Genomic DNA, 13,552 nt, shown 5'->3' on the forward strand with positions numbered 1-13,552 from the left:
GGCAACTTCAGACCCATTTAAGGTCCCCCCGGCAGAGCAAAATTGGCTGTGGGGAGCGGAGCTCTGCTATCCCACAGCAGTGTGCTACGGTGCAAAAATGGAAGTCAAGCTGCGTTTCATTTTCTATTGCATCACATAACAACAACAACAACAACAACAAAGTTTCCATCCTCGGTGATACTTTAAGATGTAGAATAGCTATCAGAGCATTAAATGTAATCTCATCCTTCTTTTGAGAATCATGAAGGAGTGCAGATGTAAAATCTGTTTTCTGGACTCCAATCTGATTCAGCCCAAACTGACTCAGAATAATGATAGAAACTGGTGACTTAGTGCAAAGATTTCAAGTCAGCTTCCAGAATTCAATCCCAATCAGTTTGCAAATCTGATTCTGTTTAAAAAATATGTTCCATAATTATCTACAAAATAATCTGGATCAAGTTGTGGTAGAGCCCTCTTATCCTTTTACCATACTCTAATTAGGTCTTCTGTACACAATTTTGACTGAAACTAAGCCCCAAAACTAAAAACAGTGGTAGATTTCTGCATTTACACTGGATTAAGTATTTCAGATTTGTACTGATCTTCAGTTTTTAGTTCCTCACTCAATATTTTATTAAGGATTTCAAAGAAGGATCTCCTTACGTAGATTCTATGCTTCCCTTTAATCCTGCTAAACTTGTGTTCATAATTTTAGATTCAGGAATTCACATAGGAAAATTATTATGAAGAATAGATTCAGTTCATCATTCAATAGCCCTTAATATTTCAAATACCTTCAAATAATTTTTTCTGGTTTTAGAACCTGAGCATGGCCCTTGTTTCCACCACCCAGATTTCGCTCACCTTGGATGTCGGGATGATTTGTCAAGAGGAGCAGTGCCCACTTCAGAGTAGCAAAGATTGTGTCTGTCCCAGCAGCAAAAAAATCAAAAATACAATGAGCCAGGTTCTCTTCATTGTAGGTAGAGTTGGGGTCATTCCTGCTCTAATGTTTAAAATGGAAAATGAAAATTACAATGAATTCTACGCAGATTTCCTTGGGTTATTTTTGCTTCTGTTCTGGGTCAGAAACATTCACAAACAAGATTGCCCACGTGCATTCTAATTGAAAGATAAGCCATCTGGAAAAAAATGTGGGCACTATTTTTCCTTGAATCACTTTGTGTTCCTGTTTCTTTTCTTTGGAAGTATTAGAGCTTTTAACCATGTTTATGAAACACTCTTTAGTGAAGAAGAACTAAAGAGCCTCTTGTTGCGGGCAAAGAAGGAGAGTGCAAAACTTGGGTTGAAACTAAACATTAAGAAAACCAAGATCATGGCATCTGGCCCTCTCAATTCCTGGCAAATAGATGGGGAAGAAATGGAGGTAGTGACAGATTTTATTTTCCTGGGCTCCAAGATCACTGCAGATGGGGACTGTAGCCAAGAAATTAAAAGACGCTTGCTCCTTGGGAGGAAAGCCATGGCAAATCTAGACAGCACACTAAAAAGCAGAGACATCACCCTGTCAACAAAAGTGCGTATAGTCACAAGGCGATGGTCTTCCCAGTTGCAATGTATGGCAGTGAAAGCTGGACCATAAGAAAGGCTGAGCGCCAAAGAATTGAAGCCTTTGAACTATGGTGCTGGAGAAGACTCCTGCGAGTCCCTTGGACTGTGAGGCGATCAAACCGGTCAGTCCTAGAGGAGATCAACCCTGACTGCTATTTAGAAGGCCAGATCCTGAAGCTGAAACTCAAATCCTTTGGCCACCTTATGAGAAGGAAGGACTCACTGGAGAAGAGCCTAATGCTGGGAAAGATTGAGGGCAAGAGAAGAAGGGGACGACAGAGAATGAGGTGGCTGGATGGAGTCACTGAAGCAGTAGGCGTGAGCTTAGATGGACTCCAGAAGATGGTAGAGGACAGGAAGGCCTGGAGGAACATTGTCCATAGGGTCGCGATGGGTCGGACACGACTTCGCAACTAACAACAACAATGAAACACTGGATAAACTCTTTCAGGACTTTTTTTACTTCAAGTTTTATTCTCCTACTAAGACACTGGGTTTGTTAAGTGGAAGATTGGCAGTTCACAAATAAAATATTTCACAGAACAAGAAAAGAAGCAGAATAGAATATCTCCCCTAAAGGAGAAGAAAGAGCAGAAAAATTTCCTTAACAAAGGCAGAAAGCAGCCCCAGTCCTTCCTTCCCTAAAACAACCTGCAGATAAAGCTTAAGGAAACTAAATTTCTTTCATAAAACAATGAATACATTGTAAAATTGGACTTGGCAAACGCAATATCCAAATAGATGGCAGAATAGACTAGGAGCTGAAACTGACTATGGAAATGAGATTAAATCAGTGATGGGCTGCCTGCTAAAATGAAGCAAGTCTATGACATACACTTGAAAGAAAACTGGGATGCCTGTAATTGTGGAGTCTGTCTGGCAAGAACAAAGAATATTTATTCACCGAGAATGTGCTTGTGTAACACTTGTATCAATTCTAGGTGGTTAGATAACAGTAAGAAAGGGTTAGACATCCTGCATACCTCAGGTAGAAGTTAGCAATAGGGATGCCTTGGTGGAGCAGTGGGCTAATGCCTCCTTAAGTAACACCAGCTGCCTGCAATTAGTGCAGGTTCGCGTCCCACCAGGCTCAAGGTTGACTCAGCCTTCCATCCTTCCGAGGTAGGTAAAATGAGGACCCAGATTGTTGGGGGCAATAAGCTGACTTTGTAATAATGCCGCTTGGGGTGTGTGTGAAAGCCCTAATAAGCAGGCATATACATAGAATGAAGGCTACTGCTAAGCTTGTAAGCTGCCCTGAGTCTTCGGAGAAGGGCGGGATATAAATGGAATTAAATGTCCCAGAGCAAATACAATGTGTATGATATAATTCCTTGAGCATTCATTAGCCAAGGTTTAGGAATAGGAATGGCTAGATACCAATAGGATGATTGTTAGATCATTACTAAAATGTTTATTAGATGATTAGTTTTATACATCCTCCTTTATTCCACCTTTCTGCTTTAGTGAACCTTGTTCAAGGTTCCTTGGCATTTTCTAGCCATGATCCCTTTTTTGGAGTGCTTTAATAAAAGGAAACAATACCTGCACCTCATGTCTAGTGTTCTTCATAGGATTTGGCACCCAGGCTCAGACCCGAATTGGGGACAACATCAGGAAAACAAAACACTTGTTTTACATTTTCCCTTTGCCCTTAAGATGAGTCATGATCCCACATGCAACAATAGAAAATCTTGTAATGACAATTAAAATACTATATCCAGTCTAAAGAACATAGAAAGGACACATTTCACACAAATACCAAAACACCAAATAGAAAAAACTCAGAAACCTATAAAAAATCAGTAACTCATAGCCCCAATTTGTTTGCTGCCCCAGAAATATTTGCTGTTGTCAGTGTGGTTACTGGGCCAATAAACCTCCTTTCCAACAGCAGTCTGCCTCAATTTTTTCCTTTTCTTGGATTTTTCTACTGGCTTGGAATAAGACACAGACTGGATTTAACCTCCAAGAGAAGCAACCTGCATTCACCATGAGCTATATTCAGAATGGAAGCTGAACTGTCTTGAGGGACGACAGGAGACAGTAGGCACAGTCCAAAAAGAACTTATTTATTGGGCAGAGGTCCCGGGCGAGGCACCGCCGGGAATCCCCCGTATTTATAGTCAACAGGAACATTAACAACTTTGTTTAGAACCAATAAACAGGCGGGGTTCTCCCGCCTAACAGTAACACCCAATAGGGAAGAGACCGGCTAAGGTAGGCGCGGCTGACAGCGGGCTGTTGCTGGGGCCAGCTGGCAGCTTTGACAGCTCCGGCTGAACTGCGCATGCGTGGTTGAGCTTAGTTTGACAGCTGTCAGTGTACTGCGCCTGCGCGTCAGTTGACAGCTGTCAGAATCGGCCGGTTTGACAGCTGTCAGTGCACTGCGCATGCGCGGCAGTTTGACAGCTGTCAGAATCGGCCGCTTGCCGCGTTAGTGGGGGGGGAACGCCACGGCAGCCTTTTGACGGCTGTCAACGGCTGCCGGGGATTCCTTATAGTTTGTGAGGGAATGTGTGTGTGTGCTGAGTACATAACACCCCTTCCCCCCTTCCCCCTGGAAGTTCAGCTTGGGTCGGCTTCGCTGTTTCTGCTGCCGGCCCATTCATAGTCAGCCAAGTACGAAGGGGTTTTCCGCGGTCTGGTAGAGCGACGAAGACTTGTGCTGGGCTGATCTTCCCTTCCCTCGGCGGGGGAAGTTTCGGGGCTTGGAGGTTGGGGGCTGTCGGTGACGTCTGGGTCGAGCGATGCTGGGCTAGGTGGCCTTTGTGGCGCCGCTGGGGGAATTAAAACGCTTGGCTGAGTTCGGGGAGCCCACCCTCCAGGTGGCCTCAGTTACTCGCTAAAAAGATTGCAAATGACCAGCTATCTGCAAGGAGTATAAATCCTTCCATTCCTCACCATCCAGTCTGAGCTGAAGAAACTTCTTGGATGAGAACTGATATGTATTCAAAGAAAAACAAGAAAGTCCAGTTGTCTCATGAAAAAGCATTTTGGGACAAATAAAGCTTCTTCAACAGAGGAATGTCTAGCCCCATTTGAGTAGAGTGAAGGGGAACCCACCCTGTCTCTGAAGAATTGGTTTAATTATCAAACATTTCTTCGTAAGACTGAACTAGAATCTGCCTTCTAAAAATTCATTCCCATTATTTCACACCCTGCTCTGTGAAATGTTGGTGAACAGGTCTTGGCCTAATGACCAAAAATACTAATCAAATTTCATAACTAGATAAGTTGTATTCCTCATTGTGTAAGAATATTTTAGACATAAATTTGTCCATACTTTTGGTACAAAGAAAACAATTGAGAATTCTCATATTTGTTACCAGTTGATTATTTAGAATGAAATACCTTAAGGTAGAAATCTTCATGAAGTCCAATCCCGTGAGCCCACAAGGTCCCAATGAGAGGAAGAGCCAAAGGACCAGGAGGCAAATGTCTTCTGGTCCAAAATTGTTTCAGGAAGAACAGAATCAGCAGAGCAAGCAGCAAAACAAACAGGGATATCCCTATTGCCATCATTGTCCTGCTGGTTATTTTCCTTTGATGCTCTCTAGTCTACCTGGAGGTGGTTATTGTTTCCTTTTACCTGAAGTGTTTTGCTTTTCTTCCTGTTTTATGCACTGTGTTGATTGGAAACAAATAGCAACACATCTTTTGATTCTTTGTGTAGTGTTGCTATTTTGTCACCAAGTTGCCATTATATTAATTAGGTTATCCCTGATCATGGGTTACTCAAATGGTAGAGGAGGAGATTTTTTTCAAAGCCAAGGGTTGTGTAATCCAATATGTCACTAACATGACACTGTGCCAAAATTACTAAAAAAATTACTTAAGAATTGTGGTGTACCACATGTCCATGAAATTTATCTGAATAAAAAGGAGAATGTTTTGTATCACAAAAATATCATCTAAGCCATTATTATGTTTCATGCACACATTTAGAAGCCCGTCATCAGGATATTATCATGGAAAAGAAAATTTCACTCAGTTTCCTTTGCTAATTACAAAATGTCTTAATGAGGGCAACACACTGTTTAAGCACAATCTCTGGTTCTGTGCTGCTTTTGCAGCTAAAACAAGGGTAACCCTCATGCTAATAAGGAATAGATTGTTGTAATAGATTCTCCAGTAGCTCTTCTCGGCTATGTGCTTAATCCAAGGGAGAAAATGATAAGTACTTTCACAATACCTACTTATCAATTATGTGATCAATCCAGCTGTCTAATCTGACAAGGGTCCATGCTAAAGCCTTGGCAGGGAAAGTTGCCCAACTCTGAATTATCATTAAACCTTGAAAATGGGCTTCCAAGTGTGTGCATGAAACCTAATAATGGACTAGATGATATTTTTGTGACCCAAAACATTCTCCTTTTTTATTCAGATAAATTTCATGGACATGTGGTACAGGTTCTGAGGACTTCCATGATGTGTTTTAGTTCTTTTTCTTTCTCATCTTTGCTGGTAGGCAAGTATTCAGCTCAGTGGTGTAGGTGTTCTCAAAATGGGAGTTATCAGAACCCTCTGTAGACATTTGCTTTATTTGGTATTTGTACAATGGATAATGGGTGGAACTTGATAGTCTGAATGGCCCCTTCTAATTCTGCAATTCTACAACAATGATTTTAACGACTTTCTGAATCTGAGTTCTGAAGAGTAGCATCTGTTTTAGATAATGATTCATGTGTAGCTGGTTGGAAAAGAAAGCAATAGAACAGGTTTGCCTGTGTCTTAATAGCTGCTTGGTATGTATGTTGGTTTTCTCCTGGATAGAATTTGAGTTGCTAGTTATCACTTTGAAAACAATTCAGGCAATGCTTCCAGGCTCCATAAGGAACTCTATCACCCCAATAAGTTTGGCCCACCCCAGCTTTGCATAAATCATCCTTCTCAAGTAAGTTGGTCATTTTGTAACTACTTATGTAATAGGTTTTTTTTAAAAAAATCCCATTTATATCCCGCCCTTCCCTGAAGACTCAGGGCGGCTTACAATCTAAGCACAAATCAATGTGCTTAGCAATAGCCTTCATTCTATGTATATGCCTGCTTATTAGGGCTTTCGCCCCCCCCCAGTGGCATTATTGCAAAGTCAGCTTATTGCCCCCAACAATCTGGGTCCTCATTTTTTGAAAGGATGGAAGGCTGAGTCAACCTTGAGCCTGGTGGGACTCGAACCTTCACTAATTGCAGGCAGCTGGTGTCACTTAAGGAGGCATTAGCCTACTGCTCCACCAAGGCTCTTTTGTCTGAAGATAGTGCTGTTCTTGTAGCCAGTCTTAATTCAGGTTGTAACACATCAGCTGAAAGGAACAAACAGATGGCAGACAGTGATTTCTAGCAGAAACATAGAGAAAGGAACATCTCAGGAACATATAAAGAAGATATTGGCAGGAATCTTAGAAAAAAAAAGTTTCTAAAGAGTTAAGAATTGCCTACAGTGAACTTTTGGTTCCTGTTTCCAGCGGAGCAGTTGGAAGATTCGGAATGCCAAACCCTTTGGCTGAAATTTCTTTCTGTTGGGGACCGTAAGGGGCCAGAACCCACCCTGAAGAGGGGTAATGAAGGAAGGAAATCCCAGGGACTTAGGAGAGATGGCAGTCTCCCCAAACGGTCCAGGAGAAGCCTCCCAGAAACCAACAGAAGAAAAGGCTGGCTAACTCCATTGTCCAGTCATAGCTGAAAACAACGGAAGTCATAAGCTTTAAACTAAGCGGATTTTAAACAGCATGCTTGAATCTGGGTAAGAATATTGATTTTCTCTATCCTACCTATTTTCCTGAAGAAGACAGTCCCCAAAATAAGAGATCTCTGAAAAAAACGGAGGGGGATTCTACTCCCTCCCTTTGGTTACTGGAAGCAGCGAAACTTACCCTTTAGAGAGAGAAAAAAAGACTAAAAAGATCTAAAAATGAGCAAACGCTGACACCTACTGGTGGGTGAGGATTTTTTTCTCTGACCCTCAAAGTTCTTAAAAAGTGCAGCTGTGTAAATAAAGTGAGAGTAACAAATCTGAAGCAATGAATACTTTACAAAAGGAAACATATGATAAGTGGCAACCATTTCAAAGGACAATGATTTTAAACCACAAAGAAATACAGAACAACTTTGAGAGTATGAATCAACTTACCTCCAACTTAATTCCACTCCAAGAAATTTCCCAGGAAAATACAGTAGAGATTCTGAGGATAGAGACCTAAAGATGGAACCGTATAAAATAAAAAATCATGATTTAATTCAAATGGGAGATATTTTAATGCGTCCAAGCAACTTTGAAGATAAGGAAAAGAATGAGAAAAAAATACGCGGCTTTCGATACCATCGACTATGGTATCTTGCTGCAGCGTCTCAGGGGATTGGAAGTGGGGGGCACTGTTTTACAGTGGTTCTTCTCCTACCTCCTGGGCCGCTCACAGTTGGTGTTGGCAGGAGGGCAGAGGTCGGCCCCGAGGCCTCTCATTTGTGGAGTTCCTCAGGGGTCGGTCCCCTCTCCCCTCTTGTTCAACATCTATATGAAGCTGCTGGGTGAAATCATTTGTGGTTTTAGGGTGGGGTATCATCAGTATGCTGATGATACCCAGCTTTTTCTTTCCACCCCAAACCAACCCAGTGATGCCCTCGACGTGATGTCCCATTGCCTGGAGGCGGGCCAGGTCTGGATGGGAAGAAACAGGCTTTGACTTAATCCCACCAAGACTGAGTGGCTGTGCATACCAGCATCTCGGATTAACCAGTCTATTCCATCGTTAACTATGGGGGGTGAGGTGTTATCCCCCGTAGATAGGGCCCGCAACTTGGCCATCCTCCTGGACTCGCGGCTCAGTTTGGAAGATCATATAGGAGCCGTGGCTAGGGGGGCTTTTGCCCAGATTCACCTGGTGAGCCAGTTGCGACCCTATCTGGACCGAGATGCCCTACGTACAGTCACTCATGCGCTTGTGACCTCCTGGATAGACTACTGCAATGATCTCTACATGGGGCTGCCCTTGAGGACCATTCGGAGGCTTCATCTGCAGTGCAGAATGTGGCCATGTGAGTTGTGATGGGGGTTTCCCGATACTCCCATGTAAGGCCTCTTTTCCGCGAGCTGCATTGGCTTCCAGTTGCCCTCCGGGTGAGATTCAAGGTGCTGGTGATGGCATGGCTCTGGATTATCTTCAGGAGCACCTGCTGCCAGCATCAACTTCCCATCATCCTGTGCACTCCCACAGGGAGGGCCTCCTCAGGGTGCTGCCTGTCAGGGAGTGCTGGCTGGCGGCTCCCAGGGGGAGAGCGTTCTCTGTGGGCCCTTTGGAATCAGCTGCCTGTGGAACTCCGGATGGCCCCCGACCATCGCTCATTTTGCCGGGACTTAAAAACTTGGCTATTCGAGCTTGCCGGCCTGGACTGAGGGTTTTTGGGTTAATGGTTTTAATTTTTAATTATTTTGGGGCTATTTAATTTAATTTAATTTTATCTGTATATATATTGTATTGTTTTAATTTGCCCTGTAAACTGCCTTGAGTCCCTCGGGAAAAAGGCGGTATATAAATTGAATTAAATTAAATTAAATTAAACCTAGAAAATAACCATAGAGGAGGAACTAGCAACCCAGAAAATAGAAGGAAAACTAGAAAAAGCTGACCCAAATATGGAGGACCCAAAGGAAAAAACTAACAGTCAGACTCAGACAAATGAAGAATTAGAAGACATAATTATAATGTTGAAAATTGTAACGACATTTTATCAACCAAGATTTCAGAGCATACTGGAGGATAAGGAAGGAAAGCCTGTACTGTTTCATGTAGAGATGTGAATGCTGATCTCTCTTGAAACAGCCAGAATAAACTCAAATGAAATGGGATTAAACAAACTACTTTATTATTCATGCTTCCAATGTCAATAACTCACAATTACAACACTGGTCCATCCAAAATGCAAGATTGTAATTTGAATTCATCTCATTAGGTAAAAAAATGATGATCCTTCCATCCTGTGCAAAGTTACATGTCCCCAGTCATGCCAGGGTTCATCCAGAGAGATAGAAATGAGAGAAAGGCAGAAGTCCTGCCATAAACTATGAAAGCTCCAACCACTTAACTAGAAAGCATGGTATTTACTATACAGCTAGACTACAATTCCCATAAGGCATCTCTTGAGGAAATAACATTTAACCCTGTAAATGTTTTTACATACAGTGTTGCCAGTATTAGCCCTATAAATGCTGAATACACTAACAAAGTTGTTAATTCCTAAACTAGATATAAAATGGAGCAGCTGAATGTATACTGGTCCAGCACAAAGCTGATGGAATGGAAGATAGAGCTATTAGGAGAACTGTGGGGAATTGGAGGAGGGAGGGTGTTTAATGAATATCAATGGGCTAGCTCTTCCAAAAATACCTTAGCTAAATTGTTTCTTTTGCTCCAAATAATATGCACAAAAATAGAGGAAAAATTGTTTGATGATCCAAATGCACTGACTTACAAAGTTAGTTGGCAAAGAAAAAAAGCTAGTGTAAGACTGAAGAAAACAGAAACTTTGACCTATTAGAGACGATATTATATTATCAATTAGATGTTTGAATATGGTTAAGAATAGATTGCTAGAAATAGAAATATTATTATAACTAGATAGATAAGATAGATAATCAGAATAATTATCTAGATAGATAATCAGAATATCATATTTTGGCATGAAAAGGGAAATAAGAAAATGCTAAGAAGTTTGAATAAGGGAAGTTTTTGGTTACCCAAATATAACTTTTTTTGAAACTATAAATGATCGGGATATTTTGAATATGGATAGGAAATTAAAACTGAAAATTAGGATACTGACTGAATAAATGGATATTGAGTGGAAATGCAATTAAGATCTGTTTTGGTTAGAAAAGATATTTTAAACTGATACCATTGACACTATTAGGAAACTGTAACAAATGTTGATATTCAACTGTATATCTATTTATAACAATAAGAATTGCATTTGCATAATGTGGAAAAATGTTTATTGCTGGAAGAAGAGAGGAGGTATTGGATGATTTAATCTTGGATTTAGTTTGAAGAAGCTTATCTCTACCACGGAATTATTAATGGACTCAGTCAACATGTTGTCTATTAAGCACTTGTTTGTAAAAACAGAAAATTAATAAAATATTTGTATATAAAAAAGATACGACAGACTTGAAAAAACATACTTATGACTTATTCTCAAAGATAAACAACCATCCCAATTGTCATATGATTGTATTTTGGGTACTTGGCAATAGGCCTCCATTTATGACCAGTAGCAACATCTCAGTGTCACATAATCATGGTTTATATTTTTTTTGCCATTTTCTGGCAAAAAACATCCATTGGATAAGCTAGGTTTAGACTTATGAGCAAATGATTCACTTAATGGCCATGTCGATGTTCTTAATGGAATTCATATAAATGGTTGTACAATCGATTCCAGTCACATGACGGCACAACTTACAACCACAATGATATATGATCAATTTTCTGGGCTCAACTATAGTTGCAAGTCGAAGACTACCTATATAGTCTTAGAGTAGATCAGCAGTCTAGTATCAAGATCAAGTGAAATCATTCTTCCTCTTTCTTCCTCATTATTCAGACCCAACTCAGGCTCTAAGTCAACTGGGTGACCTTGGGCCAATTGCACTTTCCCTTATTCTTGCAGCAAGAATGAGCTACGCACAATGCTGGAAAAATGAACAAGTACCATCAGAAGAAGAGCTAATAAAGAAGATATTGGAATGCACAGAGATGGACAGATTAACTGTGAGACTAAAAGACAAAGGAGAAACATTTATTTTATAAATGGTTGGAAAAAAGAACCAAAGAGTGAAATTTGTATATGTATTAATGAATCATGAACTCAGTTCGCACGTTGTTTGGAAAATTAACATATGTGTGTAAAGAATAAAAAACAATAAAATATAAATTAAAAAAAGAGAGGAAGAGCCAAAGGACCAGGAGGCAAATGTGTTCGGGTTCAGAGTTGTTTCAGGAAGAACAGAATCAGTAGAACAAGCAGCAAAACAAGCAGGAATATACCTATTGCCATCATTGTCCTGCTGCTTTCTAGTCCATCTGGAGGTTTGTAGAGATAGAGGTCAAGGATATGAAGGGACCTTGTGCAGCAAACTGCCTGCCTTAGTATCTTGTTTACCATATGTCTATGAGCTCACTCCAATTAGCACCGCTAAGGACTGCCAGGAACCATCAAGATATGTGAGACTCTACCCTGGCTGGGATGTTCTTAAAGATTGACAAGGAAGTACACCAATAAACAATGCTTTTGCTGTGCGCTCTTTCCTGCTTGTTAAAACTGTATAAATACAATAAACTCTGCGTAGGCAGACAGACATTTTGGGACACCCTGCGATGACTGGTCTCTGAATCCCACATTTTAGCGCCTGAACAGGGACAACAAATCAACTTCCAACATACTTACCTTCATCTGTAATAGACCCCAAGGTGCACCTTCGTCCTACGGGACCCCTCAGAGGTAAGTATGGGTTGCAATCTATCTCACCAACAGCAGCAGCATGTAGAGGAACTTTGATTCCTGCTACAAAAGTCAGGGCTTACAGCATTTGAGGAAGAGATAAGGAAGCTCGTTGGAGAGATAGAGAAGCATTGTCCTTGGTATCCAGAGCACGGGATGCTCCGTTTACAGGACTGGGTAAAGATAGGGCATACTTTACATCTTGAACCCCAGGCTCCAGTTCAGATATAACATCTATGGTTTCAATGCTGTCAAGCAGTGGAAAAATTTGGCTCTGATGCTTTGGCAGGACAGCAATTGACCACAAAACCTCCACCTGATTATGATCAAATAAATTTTCCCCCCGAAATCATCTTTAATTGAACCTTCAGCTCCTCATGAAGAGGTTAATTCTTCTGCTTCTTCACGGCCATTGTATACCCCCATGATGCAAATTTTAGAGGAACAATTAGCAAAAGTGGGGGGGGGGAATGTAGAAGAAACTGCTGATGGGTCTGGTCCCTTTGCTCAAGTTGATGCTCAAGTTGTTTTATCAGTTGCCACTTTACAAGTTTCTTCTGAATACGCCTATCGAGCATTTGGAAAAGTGGCTGTTTCTGGCAAGCCTCATCAAGCCTTCTCTAACATCAGGCAGAAAGCTACTGAGCCGTATCCTGATTTTGTTAACAGATTACAGGGTATAGGAACAGCCTTTTATCAAACCAATTTATTGGCAGCCGCTTTATCGCAAGGCAGCAAACCTCAAGGAAAGTGTTATAACTGTGGAAAACCCAGTCATTCTAAAAGGGAATGTCAAAATCCGGGGTGGGGGATGTCTGCAGCATCCCACAGCCCTTTTATCAGAGGTTGAAACCAAAAGCAAGTTATTTTTCTGTCTTTTTCTTTTAATCTGGCTCTTTGGACTATTCGATTCTTTTTGTCAGAGGTGAGGACACCTCCCACTTCACACCTGCAAAAGATCCCAGGTTCAATATTCCTTTTAGTCTTTCCCCAGTGTCTTTTGAAGTTGATGGGATAAATTGTAAGTAACCATAAATGTTCCTCTCCTTTTAATTAAAAGGGGAGGTCTGTTTTGGCCTCAAATTGATGTGTGTTTTGTTTTGTTATATACTTATATTTGTACATTTGGAACATTAAACTTGGACTTGGAATGGTGAGAAAAATGGGAGATGGTTAAAGGGCCCTATAAAACCATGTTTGGTTGGAATCACCTCCTGATTTTTCTCGCTTCTTGCAGGACAAGCCATATGTCTAAATGAATGTTGTTTTACTAGTATTTGTGTATATATGTCTGCCTATGTTGTTCTGTGTTATTCCAAGTCTTGGAAGAGGTATCCCTTCATCCCTTCATTTCACTTGTTTGTGAAAAAAGAAAATTAATAAAATAATTCTTTTAAGAAACTCATCTAGTTTGAATATGATTCGACAATCCAGGGGAATGGGTAGAGGGGATCTTGGGAAGGGGAAATTATGCTGGAGAATTTGGTGCACAAATCTTAGATCT

General features: G+C 40.9%; 1 protein-coding gene across 1 annotated transcript in view; it reads right to left on the minus strand.

Annotated features, from left to right (window-relative positions):
* LOC308669338 (cytochrome P450 2K6-like) overlaps nt 1-13,552 on the minus strand; it is a gene marked incomplete at its 5' end in the record, with an annotated part of 28,993 nt that overhangs the window by 14,650 nt on the left and 791 nt on the right. The window contains one exon of the mRNA XM_081329974.1: nt 847-988. Coding sequence (XP_081186100.1) covers nt 847-988 — 142 coding nt within the window. The remainder of the gene's footprint in view (nt 1-846; nt 989-13,552) is intronic.

Source organism: Vipera berus, assembly GCF_964194415.1.
Source record: "Vipera berus genome assembly, chromosome: 5".
NCBI lineage: Eukaryota > Metazoa > Chordata > Lepidosauria > Squamata > Viperidae > Vipera > Vipera berus.